The sequence below is a fragment of the Diadema setosum genome, chromosome 1 (assembly GCF_964275005.1).
Source record: "Diadema setosum chromosome 1, eeDiaSeto1, whole genome shotgun sequence".
Taxonomy (NCBI): Eukaryota; Metazoa; Echinodermata; class Echinoidea; order Diadematoida; family Diadematidae; genus Diadema; species Diadema setosum.
The window spans coordinates 47388083-47409289 of record NC_092685.1 but is presented as its reverse complement, the minus strand read 5'-3'; the positions used below and the strand labels follow the sequence as shown (position 1 = coordinate 47409289).

The 21207-nt window shown below is 37.3% G+C and overlaps 2 protein-coding genes across 2 annotated transcripts; one reads left to right on the top strand and one right to left on the bottom strand.

Moving 5' to 3' along the window:
- The first annotated feature begins 74 nt into the window (after window positions 1-74).
- LOC140236633 (small ribosomal subunit protein uS5m-like) lies at window positions 75-10854 on the top strand. The gene is made up of 9 exons (XM_072316556.1): window positions 75-137; window positions 2053-2223; window positions 2769-2894; window positions 3782-4009; window positions 4786-4911; window positions 5751-5855; window positions 7297-7359; window positions 7942-8078; window positions 8937-10854. Exons 1-9 carry the CDS (start codon window positions 86-88, stop codon window positions 9156-9158), a joined length of 1230 nt encoding a protein of 409 aa, XP_072172657.1. The 5' UTR covers window positions 75-85; the 3' UTR covers window positions 9159-10854.
- A 2118-nt stretch (window positions 10855-12972) lies between these two features.
- On the bottom strand, window positions 12973-18877 carry LOC140236661 (COA8 family protein CBG23705, mitochondrial-like). Its single transcript, XM_072316584.1, has 4 exons — window positions 18717-18877; window positions 17867-18121; window positions 16958-17042; window positions 12973-15929 (listed from the first exon to the last, which is right to left on the bottom strand). Exons 1-4 carry the CDS (start codon window positions 18825-18827, stop codon window positions 15754-15756), a joined length of 627 nt encoding a protein of 208 aa, XP_072172685.1. The 5' UTR covers window positions 18828-18877; the 3' UTR covers window positions 12973-15753.
- Between the last annotated feature and the right edge of the window lie 2330 nt (window positions 18878-21207).

The following is a 21207-nucleotide window of genomic DNA, read 5'->3' as shown; positions in this document are numbered from 1 at the left end:
TTAAAGTTGGTAAATAAATTGTAAAGATCAAAAAAAGCACAAATTTGGGCTAATTCTCAACGCCGATACTGGGATCTCAACAAAAATGGCGATTTGTCAACGCAGCGTGTCTCAACTTTGCACGATTCTTGCAAGAAGTAAGCTGATTTTTACTAATTATAAACCATTTTCAGAAGTATATTCCGTCGTTATATATGCAATACAGTTTAAACTTACGTTCGATTCTTATTTGGGGTGTAGATTGGTAAGAGTAATTTAGATCGAGATAGTCAATGAGAATGAGACCATTGTCAACATGGTCAATGATCATGAGTGATAGACTCTATACAATGTACACGCACGCACGTTTCCAGGCTCATGGCATGGCATCATTGGCATTTGCTAGCAAGTAGCAGTGCAGTGCCTTTCGAAGCTCCATGATCCATTCCATAGCTCATGTGTAGGGCAGCAGGGCGCAGGGTCGGGGGAATGCTGCTGCATGCACTTCAACAATAAATGTAGATTGTATTACTGTATAGAGACTTAGTAGCCAAAAAAAAAAAAAAAATTGTAAACAATTATGGTAGCCCTACTAGTGTCTACATATCGACCACCCTTTTTGAAACCGACCGCGTATACATTGGCGCACAGAACGCTTAGTACGCACTTCACTGCGCGCAGAGCACATAAAAATGGATTGGCTTTGACTGTGGATGGTGTGGGAAAACGCGAAAATTCACTGTTCATTAGTGGTTTTAATCAAGGACAAAATTTTGAATGAATATTTTCACCGAATCGTAATGTAATGTCTATTGGAAGTATCTAAAAAGCTACGTACAACACGGTGTTCAATACTACTCGGTTTGCGTACATTGTCAATGCAAAAACAGCAGTTTATCTCAATAAGGAGCTTTACCGCGGGGAGCTGAAATGAGGCCACGCAAGTTCAACGGCGATATTTTTGCACTGAAACTTCGAATCGAAAAGGGAACAACGGCATTTGATAGTGCTGCCATGCTGGATTTTCTCAATCACATAGGACCTAGGTCAAGTTTTTTGCGTGAATTTCAGTGTTAAATATTCTTATCAAGCAAATAAACATTTAGGCGGTCAATGAGTAGTAGGTCCAACCATACATGTTGATCATCAGATGTTTATACATGTATTCTATTCAAATTCTTGGGTGTGAAGAAAATCAATATTTTCGGTGAAGACAATGAACATTTTTTTAGAACAACAAATCACAACATGAAATTATTCCAACTCTAATAAGATTTGATATAGTGTTTTAGATAAAATGTCAAATTTAATCATACAGATCTAGCTACTGTGACAATGATTTTTTTTTTAAATCATAAGTTGAATTATATCCAAAATAACATCATGTTGAACATTTTTTTTAGAACAACAAATCACAACATGAAATTATTCCAACTCTAATAAAATTTGATATAGTGTTTTAAATAAAATGTCAAATTTAATCATACAGATCTAGCTACTGTGACAATTATTTTTTTTTTTAAATCATAAGTTGAATTATATCCAAAATAACATCATGTTGGACTAGGAGCTGGATCCCTGTTTGTGGGCATAATTTTCATTATTATATTAGTGACGGCTTTTCTTTAACTTTGTTAGTTATTCCACAAAATCAATGGAACAATCTCCTTTTCAAATGGAATTCATCCAAGAATGTTTCTTAAATTTTGCTCATGTAATGCAAGCCGCCCATAATTCCACCACAACACTGCATGTCTAAAATTCGCGTGCGCATGGTTGAACCTTGGCATAGGAGGTCGAACCTTGGACCCTTGGTACCGGTGCCAATAATTGTATACACAACTGCTTATTTAATTCTTATAATAAATTTTAAATAGGGATTGGATTGATAGAATGATACCTTGATTCAGTACTAAATATAAAGAATAATTTGTATGTTTGTCTTTGTGAGTGTTTAAATTCTTACAGAGCTTCACCTGCCATATTATACTGATTCTGTTTCCATGTCCACCAAGGTGTTGCCTTTTTATTTCTCCATATTCATTAATATTGACTTTTTCTCACACCGTGCAGGATTAGTCATAGGCAGTGGAAGCTCAGCTTGTCATGGAAGACAGCTGTCTGTGTTAACATCCAAAGAATGCAAGCAAACCAGCCCAAGCCTAGACCCACCTAGTCCATGCCTCCTTCAGTCTTCCCAAAGTTACCAGATACTGAAGAGGTATACGAGTTGGTATAACACATGTGAGTATAAAGTCACAATGTCTGTTTTCTTGCGCGATTTTGAGGAAAGTGTGCTTCAGGAGAGGGTGAAAGTGGTATACCGGTAATGAAATCAGATTTTTAGTGAATTAAACTTCTTTGGGAAAATTAGATCGATATTGTATGTCTTCATAAAATTAATGTCATTTACTCTCTCTGGTAACCCTGACAGTCAAATGTACAGTAGATCCTTGAAATTGAGATGAATTTGAATAACATTTTTTTTTTTTTTTTTTTTTTTTTTTTGGGGGGGGGGGGGTTCTCTTCTTTAACAGAAGTGTAGGTAGAATGTACTTCTTTTTTTTTTGGGGGGGGGGAGGGGGAGGTGTGTGAAGAGATATCTTGCTTACCAATTTTCTGAATCAATGAAAGATAATAAAAAAAGAAGAATGAGTTGTGTATGATAATTTCATGAGAGATTGACTTGATACACATGCATGATTCTATGTCTTCACTGTCATGTCACATACGTGGAACAGTCATGAATATTGCTAGAAAGGTGGCATCTCTTCATGTTATGTTTGCAGTGACCGCTGATCAGCTATGGAAAGGAATGGTGGCGACTACAGGGAAGGCTGCCCGCAAGGCCAGGGGCAAGAGACCAGCAAAGAGACTGAAAAAGGATCTAAACAGGGGACAAATCATTGGTGAAGGTATGTACACGATGATTACACATTATAGATATTAAAGAAGTAGAACAGTGATGGGTCTGATCATTTGATAAAGGGACAGTTAACTGTATGAGAGCTCATTTCAGGAAATAATGACTTTGGTTATTGTTCTGGCAGTCTGTTTATGATGACCATGAATCATCGTGGCAGAGGGTCTGCCCAAACAAGATTAAAAACTTTAAAACTTTGTGATTTGTATATCTCCCCCCCCCCCCCCCCCCACCCCGGGGAGGGGGGTTGGGGGTTGGGGACAGACTTAGGCCCTGCAATACTTTTCAACATGAAGATCCTGGGTTCTCAGGCTTATGCAGTGTGTTGTATGTAGACTGTTTTCCAGACTTTTTTTTTTCTGATATGGGGCATTAATTTAATGTGGAGCTTTTCTTCAATGCATCAAGTCTCAGTAAGCATATTTCTGTGATCTGTTCCAGTTTCTTTTTATCATAATTTTATCTGTTCGTTGATAGTGTTTCATATAAAGATAGAATAAAAAGTTCTCTTCCATTTGAACTCTAGTTTGATTAGTGTACCATTGTTTCTCTCAGTTGTAGAATTATCAAAGGCATCCAAATCTCTAGGCTGTGTAACTGATTGGTTAATTGGCAAAACATTTTAAATATCAGAGTTAATGATCATTTTGTCTCAAATTGGCAAATCGTTGTGATTTTGTTTCTGATTTCATGCAGACTCAGTTGATTAAACTAGTTCCATCTAATCTTTCTCTGATATCGGAGACATGAAATTTAGAGGTGCTATTTAATGAGGACAAGCTGAAAAGTTCTGCAGCAAAAGTGCCCATGGACTTGTTGGGTTTTTAGAAAATCAAACTTTCCTTTTTGCAATGCTGATGACATTTTGTGTTGTACCAGGCAAAGCAAGGATAGCATGGCCTGGTCTGAATGCACCGGTCATCCAGGGCAAGGAGGTGCTGACCATCCAGCGGAAGCAGCCTGACCCAGAGCGAGAGGAACGGCTGAGGCTGATTAGGGAGCAGTGGGACAAGAAGCGGAAGCGCAGGGTACCCCCCGAGGAAAGGGGATGGACCTCCAAGAGCTGGGGTGGACGCTCTCTTGGTCCTCCAGACCCGATTCCTGGAGGTGAGTAAATCATGCAGTGCAATGATTGAAAATCAAATTACAATATCAGACTGTCTGAGAGAATCTAAGACAGATCCATTAGATGAGTGTTGAACACACCAAAAGTACCTGTTATGTGTCAATCTGTTTGCCTTTCCATTTCATTCCTTTTCTTTTTAAAGTTGGTGTTTTCGGTGTCCTTTCAAACAAAGCAGGCTCTCCTGGAGATAAAGGTGTTGAACTTGACTATTGTGGCAAATGTATAACATCTTAGTGTTGATTTTAAACCATGATGAGCTCAGTGGAGTCAGAGACTTCCATCATATCATCCAGAGGAGGGTTACTACCTTCACAAAGGCATGGTAATCAGACAGTCATTCCCATTCTTTAATATGAGGTGCTTGAAAATTAATATTTGCATGTGAAATATGTGTGTTGGATGATTGTCCCCACATAAAATCAGGAGTTATGTAATCGTCTCTACTTGAGCTGTGGAATTTGTTAAGTCTGCATAAATCATTCAAAATCATTGAGACTTCTGTCACTTTTTTTTTGGAGTCTTTTCCTGATGCATGTAGATGATGTCATATTTAACCTGTTGAGGACAGGCTGATTTTGCTACAACATGCATTTCCCGTAGACACTTGCCCGAGTATGCTCAGGACTTGTCTTCAGCGGGTGAATGTCATGAATAAATCAATCACATTTACTTGAGGAAAAGAAAAAAAAAATAGATTGTGACAGTACCACATGCATCATGAGCCTAAACACACTTTGCTGTATCTTTCTCTGACCAGAAAACTTTGAAGGGTTTGATTCCCGTGTCATCACAGTTCGAAGGGTCTTCAACATGACAGGGTCTGTGGGAAGGAAACGGTCCATGTCAGCTCTCGTCGTCGTCGGGAACGGAAATGGGGCTCTGGGTGAGCATGTTTGCCTCTGTCATGCTAAGGGCTCATTGTGTATTGAAAAACCTGTTGTCCAAGCACCATCTATAAACTCTTGTTGTATCTTTCCCACCCCTCTAGCACGTCTCCAGACCGACCTTTTTGGAATATTTGACATTCCTACTATCAGGATGAAATTTATTTGTACTCTCCTCAGATGCAATGTGTAAAGAGATCCCATTCCTTAATCTGCTTTGTTTAAAATTTCATTTTGCGACCAGTATGTACTGTTTGCTAGTACTGCTACTATGTATAAACCTTCAAATCTACCACTTTCATGGGTCATCGTGAAGTTGTGAGTGACATAATCCTTTGTAGATTCTTCTCAGAGAATGATTTTAAAGGCATTATTAACCATTTGCAGATGAAACAAAAACCAAGCTTTAGTGCTTCAAAATATTTCTAAAATGTGAGTTACGGATAAAAACAACCACTGTAAAAATGTTAATCAGTATAATCAATGTTAAGTATTCTTAAATCTAAAAATTGTGAACAATAATTATAATAAGATTGTTTCTAGAATAAACCATCCACAGTTACATTTTTTTGGAGAAAAATGGTGATATCTCCTTATACTAATCCCCTTATACTTTAGGCCTTATTGCAAAATTTTTATATCGGATGTTTTGTGATACAATTGATATACATATATGCATCAAATGTGATAACTCGAATATTTTTTTGATCACTGCTCCTGATGGTAAGCAGTACCTTTAAAGAGATTTAAAGAAATAAATAAAAAGTTTCATCTCATGTGTACAGTTCCAATCCTGACCTTGTTTGCACTATCTTTGATCATCCTCTACTTTTAACAGGTTATGCTACGGGCAAAGCACCCGATGTCATATCGGCTCTGAGAAAAGCAAAGAACAAGGCAGCCACCAATCTGCACTACATTGAACGATATGACGGCCACACAAGTAAGATCAACTTTAATACCCAACTGTATTCTGCATACTGTTCTGTTGTATTGTACATATAGTTTTGATGATTAGTTGCAGATTAAAGGGTGTGTACAGTTCTGGTTGAGGTGAGGATTTAGCTTTCAACGTTTTGCGAGATATTCAGAAACCACTCTTTGAGATGTCAAAGAGCATGCAATTTTAAGGGGTATCAAAAGTTTATTTGACGAAAATCGGTTTTTGAAATGGCTGAGATATCCAAAAACAAGGTGAAATAAAGAGATCCTAATAAAAGGCATGGCCTATCGCCTTTTATTATTATCACTTTTTTTTAGATATCTCAGCCATTTGAAAACCAATTTTCATCAAATAAACGTTGAATCCTTCTTAAAATTACATGCTCTTCTATATTTCATAAAAGGTTTCTCATTATCTCACTTAGGAATGTTCAAAACATGAATCCCCACTTCAACCAGTACTGTACAGTCCCTTTAAAAGGATTATGAAGCAAATATGTCTGCAAGACATTATGAGGCTTTGAGCTTTTATCCACTGTCCTTAATATTGTGTTGCAAATACACCTGGTGAAAAACTTTGAAAACTTCAGATATGAACTCTAATGGCAAATGGTGTTTGCCCAATGATATGCTAGTATTGGCTCACTGCTGTATTTGGTGGATGTTAACTTTGCTTGTGAATGATTCAGTCTTGATACATAATGTTTCATGTGATAAACTGCCCTGAACTTTCTGGGGTTAAGTCGAGAATGAGAGCAGATTGTTGTCACTTTAAAGGACAAGTTCACCTTCATTAACATAAGGATTAAGAGAATGCAGCAATATTAGTAGAACACATCAGTGAAAGTTTGAGGAAAATTGGACAATCAATGCAATAGTTATGAATTTTTAAAACTTTTGTGTTGGAACCGCTGGACGAGGAGACTACTAAGGCTCGTGATGTCATATGAGTACAACAGTATAAAGAAAATGTAAAGAAAATTCAACATATTTTCAATTTTTTCGCATAATAAAAGAGCACTTGACTTGCCTCTTTCTAAAGGCAATGGGAATAATATTACCCATAACATATGTCAGTAACAAGTCAAGGGAATGTGTACTTTTTTCAAAAGATGAAATTTTGTGAAATTCTCTTTATATTTTCCTTATATTGTTGTACGCATGTGACATCATACACTGCTTTAGTCTTCTCATCCAGCGGTGACTGCACAAAAACTTCAAAAATTCAGAAATTTTGAACGGATTGTCTGATTTTCCTCAAACTTTCAATGATGTGTTCTACTAATATTGCTACATTCTCTCAATCCTTATGTTGATGAAGGTGAACTTGTCCTTTAGCTTTAAAGACTGTTTTACACATGAAAACGCAAGAACTTTTGTTGTTTCAGTGTGCTTCATAAAATTATGTTTTTTTCTCTCTTTCTTGTCTTTGATTTTTGCAGTATACCATGACATTGAAACCAAGTTTCAAGTGACAAGAATACGCATGCGCAAGCAAAACAAAGGTGAGATGACATATACCGAGAAATTGTATTCACGTTTATGCTTTTGCAGTACATGTAGATTAGTAGCAAGGTCACATTTTGCTTTTTTGGTTCTTTTTTTTTAATACCAAATTACTTAAAGAATCAGTGAAGTAGTTCTTTTTGTTAGTGTATGAAGATTTTGACTGGTCTATCCATTATTTTCAGCCATTGTTTGTGCTTTGGCTAATGTTAATTTTTACCAGAGTTCATCAGGCATTCTGCTTCTTCACAGGTGTAGGAGTATGGGAGTCTCAGGCATTGTGAATCAGTTTCCTTTGGCATGAGAAAACCGGCTTGGTGTTGAACGAGTGTGTGTTTAGGAAGTATCATGTGCGTAAAAGTTCCACAATATAAGGGCCTTGTGCAATATGTTGCTTGCATGCACTTTGTGAAAGATGTGATTATGATAGTCAGAGATAGTTATTCTTCCATAGAAATCTAATAATAATCTTGACCTGAATCTTTACTTCGTTGTAGCAAGCATTTTGATATAACTGTGTTCGTAATATCGGGAGTGCCCTGTAACTAGAACACACGGTCAATGTCATACTCACTGTACAGGCTATGGACTGAGGTGTCACCGAGTCATCAAGGAGATCTGCCGATTGGGTGGGATTAAGGATCTCTACGCCAGGGTGTATGGCTCCATGAATCCCATCAACCTGACCAGAGCAGCCATCAATGGATTTGTGGATCAGGTACACATGTGTTCCCTCAATATTTCACTTTAAAAATTTAGTGCAGTTTACAGCACTTATCTCTAATAACCTGAACAAATAACAGGCATTGTAGATTTTGATGTGTTCTAGTTATTACATGTACTGCACTCTCGGAGATACATGTTTGCTCCAGCAAGAGGTTAGTTGACATGGGAAAATTATACCCCCCCCCCCCCCCCCCCCAACCTGTACAGCATGACTTGAGCTTCTGAGGCATCTTGTATTGATCAACTGCCCTATACTTTAGACAGGTAATTGGCCATTCATTCTGCTTGCCCAACTGAATTTTAGCTGCCTGGGCCAGTGGCTTTTAAAAGTAGATTTGTAGCAGCCTGTCAATTGGGCATGTCCAGTGATTCGAGAGGAAGAAATATTTTGCCTGAGATTGACAAGGTTTAAACAGTTGGTGTGTTCACTCTCATTTACAGAAATCGGTTGTTTGTGGTATAGTGCACCTCTAGTGTTGGAAAATGAAACTTGAAAACATTGACCTCAACCTTTTAACCTTTCAACTTCACTTAATTGTACTCAAATATGTTTATAAATGAAGCCCACTGTCTTGTATCATGTTTGAAAACTAATGGAATAGCATGAAGTGGGTTTGAATGTGAACACAGAGATGTCTAAATGGGAAAGTACAGATGGACAACTGGAATTCATCTAGCATGGTGGTTTAACTAGTATGGAAAAGAAAAACAGTAGATGAATTAAAATATACTGCCAAGTAACGTCAACAATGCTTACCCCTCATATGTACCATGTATTCCTAGCAATTATTGAAGATATTTCATATTGTATTCAGATCAAGATTCCATTTTGAATATTTGGCTGATACAGGAAACACACCAACAAATAGCAGACAGAAAGGGGCTACATGTGATAGAGATGCGTGCCGAATGTGGACCTCTCCCCATACTGGTGGCGTCACCCCGGTCCGGAGAACCTCGGAATGATGTGGAGGAAGAGCCGTGGGATAAAGAGCTCCCTCTAGAGTGGAAGGAGGAGAAGCCTCGCAAGAGGAAAAGTCACTTTGAGCGCGAGGGAACCATGATATTCTAGAGGGACGAGTATCGAGTCATATTGAGACCACATATAACTGACTTCCTGTGTTGCGAAAGATTGCAATGTGATAGCTTTGTGGACTAGAGCAGAGCAACAACTGATGTGGCTGGCACAGGATTCAGGATTCAGCAGTCTAGACTTCTCATCAAGTTACATGTCTACTCTGTCCGTCTGTCTGTATGTGCGTAGCAAGGTTTTCAAGTGGAGTGTAACACAAGGCACTATATCATGCTTGCCTGCCAAATTCTACAAGATTTCTGTAATGAGGACTTTAGGCTTCTATCTTGTACGTCATTATATACTGTAAAAGTGGAAATTTTCGCGGTGTTGAAATTTTCGCGCATCGCACAATCAGAAAGCGCGAAAATAAAAGCACACGAATATTTTTGCGTGCCATATGTTCCCGTAATTACTGTCTTGATTCTGTGGAATTAAAAACACGCGATACTCTTCTTACCGGACCAAGTGCGAAAAATTAGTCGCGCGAAAATATCCACTTTTACAGTAATTCAAATGTCAAACGAACAAGGTTATCAAACACACACACACAAAAAATGTAAATATTGACTACTCTGTGGAAACGACCGATCAAATGAGCTTTAGTGAGGAAATGATAGATGAAAATTTATTGTAAACTGTGAGCAAATATTTTCTGTATTTCAATACACATTGCAATATTAAATGCAAAAGAAATTAGAAATGTCCTAAAAAGTGTGTGCTCAGAGTGGTAAAGAAAACAGTGAAAGCAACGCTGCACACTGGCTCTGGTCTGACAATCCAGACCAGTAACTTTTTTAGGAATGGACCAGTAAAAAATGGACGAAGTTGGCGTCTTACTACTAGTCTGACTGGGACAGGTCGGACCAGTAGAAGAAGTGGGTTAGTGTGCGGCCTGGTGAAAGTTATAGAATGTTAAAGACAGGCTAATGCCCTCAGACTACAGAATAGCAAAAGAGTTTGTAATACATGTTCACAACAAGAAATCAATTTAAGGCAAAACAAACCTGAAAAAGCAATAAACATCTAAAATACCAAAATGAAAGGTATTGAATTCCCTGAAGTCTAAAGTGGCCATTGCATGTGCTGTACATTGCCCCACTTTGAACATCTTGAACGTGTATTATTTTGCAGACACATCAATTTATATTTCATCATGCTTTCAAAGGTAGACCACTGTTTTTAGGGATTTTTTTCTTAAAGTGTGGAGACCTGTTATGATCTTTGCCAGTTTCTTGTTCATTTGTATGTGTTTGCTACAGCTGTTCAATGTCGTTCAGGTGCTCTAACCACATTCTGATGCCAGGATTCAAGTTTGAAAGGTCCAAGTCAAAAGTAGACAAATGCTGCCGTCTTAAAACGGTCATTTTATCAAGCAATTCTCGGTCGAGAATATATGAGATCTTAAAACAGTCATTTGTTTGATTCTTCATTTAAGTTTTTCCAGTAAGTGTGGAGACCTGTTTTGATCCCTCCTAGTTTCCAGTCCTTGGTTCATACTTAGTCTACTGTCCCGTAAAAGAAAATGAGTTGTGTGGATTGATCACTGCTCTGTGTCAAATTGGATTTATCTTTGTAATGTCTACCACCAATTATTTCTTTGCCAGTAATGCAGGTGTGTCGGTTCTCTCACCCTTTTTTGGCCATATTAATTGATTGTGAATAAAACAACATAAATCATGAAGACATGATGTATCTATGATACCTATCTACATGACTGACCATGTTTTCAAGAAACGGGAAGGATAATGGAGTTGCAATGATGGTATGAATGACATCCACATGCTCAAACCCACAATATAAACAAATGTGTGAGTAATTCAGCTTACACAAAGCCTGAACTTTAACATTTTTTTTTTTTTTTTTTTTACATGAGCAAAAACAATCTATTCTGCTTGCATATAAACCATACTGGATATGTTTTTTTTTTTTTAATGCATATGAAAACTGTCCCGTCAGAAGGTAGTATGCAGTCTTGAACAAGAAAAAGTCACTTTGTCATGGAGTGCTACAGTGTGTGATGATGTGATTGTTGTGCAACATTTCATTTTGCGATGTGTATGCAAAGCACACCCTCTATGTTGAAATCCAGCATGTATTCAATTGCAATCAAGGAAATTAAAGTAAGGAAAAACTGTCATTTTAACGAAGTTAGCTCCTATCAATTTCCTCGCAAGACTTCATAGCTTACAATAAAAGTACAAATCAGCATACAACATAAATGAAAGCAATTGGGACTGAATGGAGTTATTAGTGCTGCAGAAACATAACTTAAAAAAGTCACTGCCATCTTGCATGTGTACCTAACTTCAATTTCAAGTCCAGAAGTTGTTTAGCAAATTGTATAGTCAGTGCTTTCATGCAGTTCACATAAATCAATGAGATTTGTGTAATAACTTGCACTGTTGAGTCTGTGTGAGAAATCAGAGCATTCTGTTGTACATATCGTCGCTAGGGCGATAAGACCTTTTATCTTTTAGTGATCGTGAATTCTGTAATCTCATTGGTCAATCAACCACTTAATATATCCCGTATTACGTGATATGACGTCATGATACTGTATTACACAGCCAGCTGCGCGTGTACCAAAGACGCTTTGGGAAAGTGCGCGCTAATCCTGTACAAAACAAATGGACAGCGCGCGGTCCTCAAGCGTATTGCGCACATAACCTGAGACCACTAGACGCTTGATAAACAACAGCAACTTATATCTATCTGGCTACTGCCATGCACTGCAGTAACTTATGGGCGTGTACGTGTAACGTATTTGTATGCGCGCATCGCATGCAGTAATCAGCTCGCGAAACGTAGGCCTAAGTCAACATGGTCATGGCTGACAGCCGGCGATTTCAACATCATTCACAAGGGGAAATCAGTGAGAAGAAGGTTAGCACTTACACTAAAAGATAAAATTGTTACCCCCTGCTTGTTCTTACGAAATACGGGAAATATCTACGGTCTGGTGCCATATTCCATTCGGCCTTTGGCCTCATGGAATATGACACCAGACCGTAGATATTTGCCCGTATTTCGTGAACAAGCAGGGGATAACTAATAGTACATTGTATCTACAAAATGTCAAATGTTCAGGAGAGCCAAAAAACATGGCGGCCGAAGCACTGTGGCAAATGGGATAGCCTTTCCTTTGACATGCCATAGTGGCTTCATTTTTGGAGTAAGACAGTTGGGATTTGGACAGGACATCACTTAACCCATTATTTGACCATTAATCCAAAAAGGTCATTTTCACCAAAATTGCAGATACAAGGTCTTGTCACCCCAGCGACGATATTAATAATGTAAAATTTTGTTTCTGTTTACGGTGTGAGTGGGTCTTGTGTGTGTGTGTGTGTGTGTGTTTGTTTGTTTGTCCTGACAGTGTGTCAAGTGAAATCCTGCATAGCACTCTCTGAGACATTGTAGCTGCCCCTCATACCTGTACCACAAGCCTGTAGCCACAAGTACAGTACTGTACAGATACGCACGCATATTTGCAGTACACCATGTATACCGACACCTAGACCACACACATTTCACCAAAAGGAGAGTACAGAAGTGCACTAATTCAGTGATACAGAGCAAATAACTGCGGGAGGAAAAGAAATGATGCACAAACTGAGGTTGATTTTCTTATCACATCAAGTTCTATGAGCAGTGTTTGTCCAAAATAAAATACAGTGTAGCACATGATTAATTTCATTGAAGCAGGGGCAGCCTCCTTCCCCAATTTCAACCCTCCTTTTTCTTTAGACTTGGATTGTTGATTTTTCAAACAATTTGAACAGTAAATGAGAAAATCACTCAAGCATTATTGAAAGTACAGTGTACTTAGCTTGTTTTATTTTTTATGAATGTTGAAATGCAAAAGCCATGGACATCATGATTTCAAACACATCATTTAAATACCTGTACAGAACAAAGTGCAGGGCAATCGAGCCCAAGCATTCTCAAGCATTACAGAATCAAGACATGCACAACGCTCAACATTTGTGGTGACCCAAGATAACTAAGAATTGGTGTCGGACCATCAAATTTATCTTTTGGTATCTTAATCGGGCAACTAAGATTAAAAATGGATTGTTACTTTTGCTTGTATTTCGGGCCACCAAATTTCAGATTTATATATTTTAGTGGCCTGAACAGGCCAGCAGACAAACAAATTAGTCTTGGGCCCTGCCATGCATAAACTATTCTTTCAGTATCCATGTTAAGGATGAGCTCGAAACGAGGTTTCATGCATCTCATGGGGGCTCCCTGCAAAGTGCAATGATGAGGGAGAAAATTAACCCACTGAAGGATTACAGGTACTACAGCAAATTAATTTCATTTAATAAATGAATAAATGAACGGCCTAGATGCTGAACTGACCAGATGGAAACACAATACCATGATCTGCCAAACTCTGCAAATCGTGGCCCGTCCACAATTGCTGTGACAGATTCTTTGTCCAGCAAGAGGTCATTTATTTTTATGGTATAACTAGAAATGTCGCTACGGCGACTGGTGTATGCCTCCGCCATAATACATGGTTCTCCTAATAGGTCTATAGTACAATGTCTTGACAATGTGTGATGACAGTTTCACACAATTGGCAAAATATTAAAATGACAGGTTTGCCACAAATGTGCTGAACGTTCACTTTCCTAGAACTAGGTTCAATTGGATGAATGATTAAAACGTCAGAGTGCAGGTATTTGGGGGAACTGATGATTTTCACTTGACTTTTGACCCTTTTACAAGTTTATGCATTGAGTAATTTTCAAGGTATTGAGAAAAAGTATAATTTCAGTATCAAATGGTAAAATAGTATTATCAAAACCTGGCCTTTGACCTTTGACCCCACAAAGAGAATCACTGTTAGGTAGAACATGCATAAATATGTAAGTTTCACGACAATACCTTGAGTTATTTTTGAGATATGGAGGAAAAAGTGCAATTTAGCACTTTCACTTGACCTTTGACCTTTTGACCTTTGACCTTTTGGCAAGAAACTTCCCACAGAATATATATTGGGTTATACATGCATACATCAAGTTTTAACAAAATCCTTCAGGCATTGCATAAATATAAGGAAAGTAGTTATATTTTGAGGAGTTGACCTTGACCTTTGACCCCTGACCTTTGACCCATGACCCCCAACTTCCCTAGATAATCACTGCCCATCGGTACAAGTATATATACTAAGTTCCATGAAGATACCTTGAACCATTTGCGAGATATGGAGAAAAACATGAAATTTCAATTTTTTTTTTCACAAAATAACCTGTGACCTTTGACCCTGTGACCCTAAAATCCACACAAAGTATCATCCCCCAAGGATATACCCTCATACCAAGTTTTGATGCAAAACCACCACACGGTTCTCGAGATATCGACAAAAACAAAACGGGACGGACGGATGGACGACCCGAAAACATAATGCCTCCGGCCACTTCGTTGGCGGAGGCATAAAAAGGCTTGAACTGTGGACTGAAGCTATAACATCTGGGGATCATCTGAGTAGTTTGGATGTGCTGATGATACAGAGAGATGGAAAGAATTCATTTCAATGTCGGAAGATGTTTATGAAACAGAAGGTTAATTTGCGAATGGTATGGACAAGGCCTAGACATTCGAAGACATGAGTGAAATACATTAAAAAACTTGTCATACAACCAATTTTTGTTTGCTGATTACATGTCCTATTACAGTGCACTCCCATTTAATATAACGAACAATGTTATAACGAAATTCTGGTTGCAACGAAGTAAAAATTCAGGCCACAATATTTCTATGTATTTTTATTGTTTATTTGTTCCAGTTAAATCCAATTTCGATATAAAGAAAGAAAACTGCTGGTCCCGAGGGTTTCATTATAATGGGAGTCCACTGTATCCCAGTGAAGAATATACATGACACTATCAAGATATCTGTCACCACTTCATTCACTGCAGTTTATTTTGTCATTATCAGTAGGTGCTATCCACCATGATAGACCTAGTACACATTAAAAACGTGCATATCAAACACACTATTACTGCCCCCAGAAAAATTTCCTGTGTATGGCAATGATTCCAAAATTGTACCTCGAATCAGTGGCCACATATCACCTCGGATTGTTTCATGCTCCTTTGGCTTCACAAGAAACACACTTCATAGTAGGCCCTTTTTTAGTTCATTTCCTGAAATATGCTGAAAAAAATTCACTTTTTGGCACTGACGAAATTACTCTATTGACAAATTCAGTCAAAATGCAATTGGTGGAAGCATACCTTTGATCATTAAATTATACTGATAAAAGAAATCAAGTCACAGTCTGTTATGGGGAAAGGGCAAAATTTACTTTTTGTACTTCATTCCTCACAGTTGGTGGGAGACATGAGACATGTCTTGATATGCTCTGAAGTAAACGTATAAAGTTAGCACTGCCAATTGTCACCAGCACAATATTGTTTTGATTGCACACACTCCACATCACACTTAAAGATGCAAATGCAACCAATCAGCCAATGGTGGTGTGTGGATCGCTGAGTTGCAAGCAATGGCTGACATTGCAATAAGTCTTCCCATAGGAGTACACTTCCCAACGGATCTGATCAGAGTTCAGGCGGGTTTCTCATCTCTTGTTTTTTCTCAGCAGTCTGTGTAGGTTTGCCTTGATTGCTGGAATCAAGAGGGAAAAGTTCCTGTAATACCACTGCTTGTTGTAATCTTGAAACACCTTGCGATTGTCCTTCAGGAATTCCTGGTAAAACTTTGCCATCTCCTCAGCACTCAGAACCTGTTTTACGTCTGGTATAAACAAAACAAAACAAAACTCAAAACATATAAACAAATAGAAGCATGAATACATAAGCTATTACATAAATGGCTGGCAGATTATTGCTTTTGGTAAAACTAACATTCACCAAACTATTAAACTAACATTCAAGCCAAACTAAAATTTCACATCGCTATGAATGAATGTACTCTGTACAAACTTTGAGACAGCCTAAGCAGCCACACAAAATACTTCCCACTCTTATATCCTACAATGGACAATGTCATTTTTATGCATCTTACTTCAGTTCAATTCAACTCAATTCAATTCAATCCAATTCATGCATTTATTCAGTAATAAAGACTGTTTGGATACACAGTATAAAATGTTTACTTTGAAGCTAATTTTGTGATATTGCATAGAATTTTTAAAAGAATCACAATAGATGTGAATTTTTGATATGTTTTATATGCACATCAAAACTGACAACTATTGTCTCTACACTTTAGTATGTAACCTTTCCACCAGAAGTTGTCGCTTTACACAGGTTAACATGAGGTTTTCTCAAATCAAATACAACTTCCAACACAGAGCAAATTTCCTCGGCTAATTGTCAACGACTTGATGATCCATGAATTTACAGCAAGTGATAATTATAATCATGCATATGATACACATTGACTGTGTTTTTTCATTCATATTCTCTTTCCCCACAATATGTCACAACATAATAAAAAAAAAATTCTTCTCTCTGTTTTCTTATTTGAATCTATAAGGTAAGTAAAGCACCATGCAGTTCTGTTATATAAATGTTACATGTGAGAGATACCCATGTATGCAAGTCAAATGGTACAAATGCTCACAACTTGTGAATTGTAAAGAGTACAAAGGGGTAGCATCTATAAGCGTTTACCAACATACATTAGCTTGAAGTGTTGTATGACACTTCCTAGAACAAGCAATGATACTTGAATCACCTTCCTTCGTTTTGTGTACACACTTGCAATATACTTTGAAACTTGATGCTATCGCAATTCACTAATGTCACCAGTGATTTTACCTGATAAAACTTCACTATTCTCAGTTGAGATCTCAGCCTCCCTTTTCTTCTCCTCCAGACGACTTTTAACGAACTTTTCCTTGGCCTGAGCATGGGTATCAAAGGACAATTCAGATAAAAAGGGGGAAAACAGTATAAACTTACATTTAAATATGTTTCACATTTAACAATCAAGGTATCACAATATCATGGGCATAAAAGTGCGAAGTTTATAATGCTGCTCTGATTAGAAATCAGCAAGAATTTCACAAATGGATAGTGCACTACCTACATTGACATGCACCTACTTATTTTTAATGCCAGAGTGTCAATAATATAGTGTTCATCAATTACTGGGTAGCACTGATTTAAAATTGGCACTGATACCCTATCAAATCTCTGCAGTGTATGTATTATCATATCCTGAATTCTCCTACCGAAGCATGGATTATGAAAAACAAAAACAAATATACAAACAATCAAAATATTGATTGAGCTGTGTAAACTGCTGAAATAAATAATATTTTTAAAAGAACTTTGGATGCATTTTGCATAGATGACTGATAACAGATGTAAAGCACAACTGACGCGGTTTATGCCATGCAATGGAGTAACATGCAGTGCAAATGCAGCATGGTGATAGATGCTACAGATAATTGAAAATCCAATACCAAATTGATTCAGTACCACTTAATTTTTGCGTTTCACACTGTAACAGCATAAAATTAAGAGATCACCATTGCAGAGGATAGTACATTATGCCCCAGGCACACATACACACTCACAAAAAACAATAACAAGACACTCCCAGTTTTCGCAAATTTTGCAACAGAACAGAATTGTAATGTGATATACATGACTATAAATATTATTATGTTATGACGTAAGTTTTCTCAAAATGGCAGAGATATGACTGGCAAATGAGCTTACTTTGATGAACTTTTCATTTTGTTGAGACCAAAACTGATGGTTCCACTCATTGGTGTCCTCTCTTTGCTCTCGGTACATCCTCTCTGCCTTACTCTCGTTTTCCGGCTGTCGTAGGATCACTCGGCGGAGGTTGGAGCGCTTGTCAGCAGGGCCAATCCAATCCCTCTCTGGAAATGGAGGTGGGGCTGCCAAGGGAGGTTGATCATCTTTAGGGTCTTCTTCTGGAGAGGATGCCTTCTCCGGAAAATTGCACTTCTGTGGAAAATAAGATGCCAAAGGAACGGAGAGAAATCATTTCATGTCTACTGTCTAGTTGACTCTATCATTCCATACCTAGCATCATAACTGCTAGAGTCGATATACCATGACTTAAAAGCATGAGATGCCTGTATATATCTATTCCTTTTACTTTTAGAAATAAAAAGAAACTTTATCAGTGATAATTTGTGTGCAGGTGAACATGAATGCATGTTGTGCGAGCCAATTCAGCGAGCATGATAATTGAAATGTGGGAAAAATGTAATAACTAGAGTCTAGATCTAGTTAATAGACAGAAAGATCAATCTGCAGAATTCTAGGGCAGAGGGCATTTGGGATATGTTCTGCAGAGACTATGTCTGGCTTCATAGAGTCCCGTAGTTAGTACTTGTACAGTTGTGGTGGTATCCATATCCGATGTGATGTGATGATGATGAGATGATGTAATGGTAGGGTACAAGTCAACGCCACATACGAGCAAGGAAAATACGACCGGCACGACTCCAAGACAGTCGCCAAGAACTGCTTACATAAATGTCTACGTATGGGACTGAGTATTACACTTGGTCAACGCTACACACAGACAACTTACTGATGATTTTGTGTTAAATTGCCTTGAAATTACGTATGGTGTGCAAAAGTGCCCAGCTTGGTGTAATCTGGCAACTATGAGTAGTCTCGGAATGATGTTCATGTCTATCATCTCTGTTCAGCAGTAGGTCATCCGTCTGTCGAAAATCATACTCCTCATCGTCGCCGTATGCATGCTGTTGTTGTTACGTTTTTTTTTTTTTTTTATCAAATCGTAGCCTTTATCCCAGTCGTCGGAGGCTTAGCAAATGCTGTCTTTCTTCCGTGGCTGGGACTGATTGCAAGTCTTGCTCACTAACTAGAAAGCCGTCTTTCTGGTTCAGTGGTCTTGCTGCGATGGCAGGTGTCATGGAAACGACAAAATTACCGCTTCCTGATTGGCTGTTGGTACGGAAATTTGCTGTTCTAGCAAGAATTGCCATCCTACCACCTTTTATAAAACAGGATCCTAGGGAGCATTTCATGAAGCGTTTTGGTCAGATATTTTTCTTACAAACTGTTATAAGCTACTGAAATTTGTCCGACCAATTTGTCAGACAAAACGCTTCATGAAACGCCCCCAGGACTACAAAATTTATGTTCTCTTGCCTTCTCTCTGCACTGTCAGGATAAGTGATGTGAATTGAATGTGTATATTAAAAAAGCAAAGGGGATTATAAAGTGTATGTGTGTGTGTGTGCACATACAATATAAATACATTCTTTATCTTTTTTGTGTGTGTATAATGATAATTTGCAAGTTTGCCTCACAAAAGTGATTTCATACTGTAGGCCTACGCTCAGTGCATAACTTACCATCAATTGTATAACAGGAACAGGTCTTAAAGGACAAGTTCACCTTCATAAACACAAGGATTGAGAGAATGTAGCAATATTAGTAGAACACATCAGTGAAAGTTTGAGGAAAATTGGACAATCGATGCAAAAGTTATGAATTCTTAAAATTTTTGTGTTGGAACCGCTGGATGAGGAGACTACTGAGGCTTGTGATGTCATATGAGTACAACAGTATAAAGAAAATGTAAAGAAAATTCAACATATTTTCACTTTTTTCGCATGATAAAAGAGCACTTGACTTGCCTCTTTCTAAAGGAAATGGGAATAATATTACCCATAACATATGCCAGTAACGAGTCAAGGGAATCTGTACTTTTTTCAAAAGATGAAATTTTATGAAATTCTCTTTATATTTTCCTTATATTGTTGTACGCATGTGACATCATACACTGCAGTAGTCTTCTCATCCAGCGGTGACTGCACAAAAACTTTAAAGATTCATAACTTTTGAACAGATTGTCCGATTTTCCTCAAACTTTCAATGATGTGCTCAACTAATATCGCTACATTCTCTCAATCCTTATGTTAATGAAGGTGAACTTGTCCTTTAAAAAAGTTTGGTATACAAACACTTCTTTGAAACATTTATTTTTCCTCAAGTCACGACACCTACGAAGACTTGTTTTAAGAAGATGCATGAACGCATTCACTCCTATAACCCAAACACCCACATCATAGGCCCAAGAACTATCTATGACCCTGACCCAGGGATGTGGCTCTATCTCTGCACAACCCCAACAATGGTAAGGGCTGATAGCAAATATTAATTAGCTTAAAGAGCTTCATAGATTGTTGAACTGAGTGGAAAAAAGATGAGGAGAAAGATGGAGATAAAGCTATTAGATCTATTAGATCTTTATATGTGTGCATATATTGTATAATTGAAGAAATGAATGAATGAATGAATGAATGAGTAGATAAATGAATGAATAGATAAATATAGAAAGATAGATATCAAGAGTGAAAACAGTAATATAAAAACACCGCAGGAGCAAAAAAATCGGCTCCTACGTTATTTTTGTATGACTGTTTTTACTCTTGATATCTATTTATTACACACCGACGCAAAACTTTCATATATATATATATATATATAGATAGATACATATATATATATATATATATATATATATATATATATATATATATATATATATATATATATATATATATATACATATATGTAGATATACATATATATATATATATCTATATATATATATATATATATATATATATATATATATATATATATATATCCCTAGTTGACACCTTAGGGAGACATATTGGGGGGAAGTGTCTTCATTAGGGAGACAACTGGTCATTAAGGAGACAATTTTTTGTGTCTCCATTGCATAAACTGCCATTGAACATGTAATAATAAATTTGCATATAAAACAAATGGAAATGTCTTCCAAATGACCCATCTAGGAGTATATATATATATATATATATATATATATATATATATATCTGTACAAAGAGAGGTATTAATTTGCTATGAGATCCCTAATCCCCAGTAAGTGATATTAAGAAAGTATTCTCTTACTCTGGAATTTACATAAGGTATTTTGCCTTCATTCAATTCCATTTTATCGAAATAATTGTATGCCTTCTAGATTTGTTTTAAGTATGGTACATAACAAGGAAAAACAA

Bases quoted from the DNA above. Each gene is read 5' to 3' on its own strand.
- LOC140236633 (XM_072316556.1), top strand. From the start codon at position 86: ATGGCGATTTGTCAACGCAGCGTGTCTCAACTTTGCACGATTCTTGCA. The intron at 7,360-7,941 runs GTGAGATGACAT...CTCACTGTACAG, and splicing joins CATGCGCAAGCAAAACAAAG to GCTATGGACTGAGGTGTCAC. The intron at 8,079-8,936 runs GTACACATGTGT...TGGCTGATACAG, and splicing joins TCAATGGATTTGTGGATCAG to GAAACACACCAACAAATAGC.
- LOC140236661 (XM_072316584.1), bottom strand. From the start codon at position 18,827: ATGATAGACATGAACATCATTCCGAGACTACTCATAGTTGCCAGATTA. The intron at 17,043-17,866 runs GTAAGCTCATTT...ACCCATGCTCAG, and splicing joins AAAATGAAAAGTTCATCAAA to GCCAAGGAAAAGTTCGTTAA. The intron at 15,930-16,957 runs GTAAAATCACTG...TGTTTATACCAG, and splicing joins GAATAGTGAAGTTTTATCAG to ACGTAAAACAGGTTCTGAGT.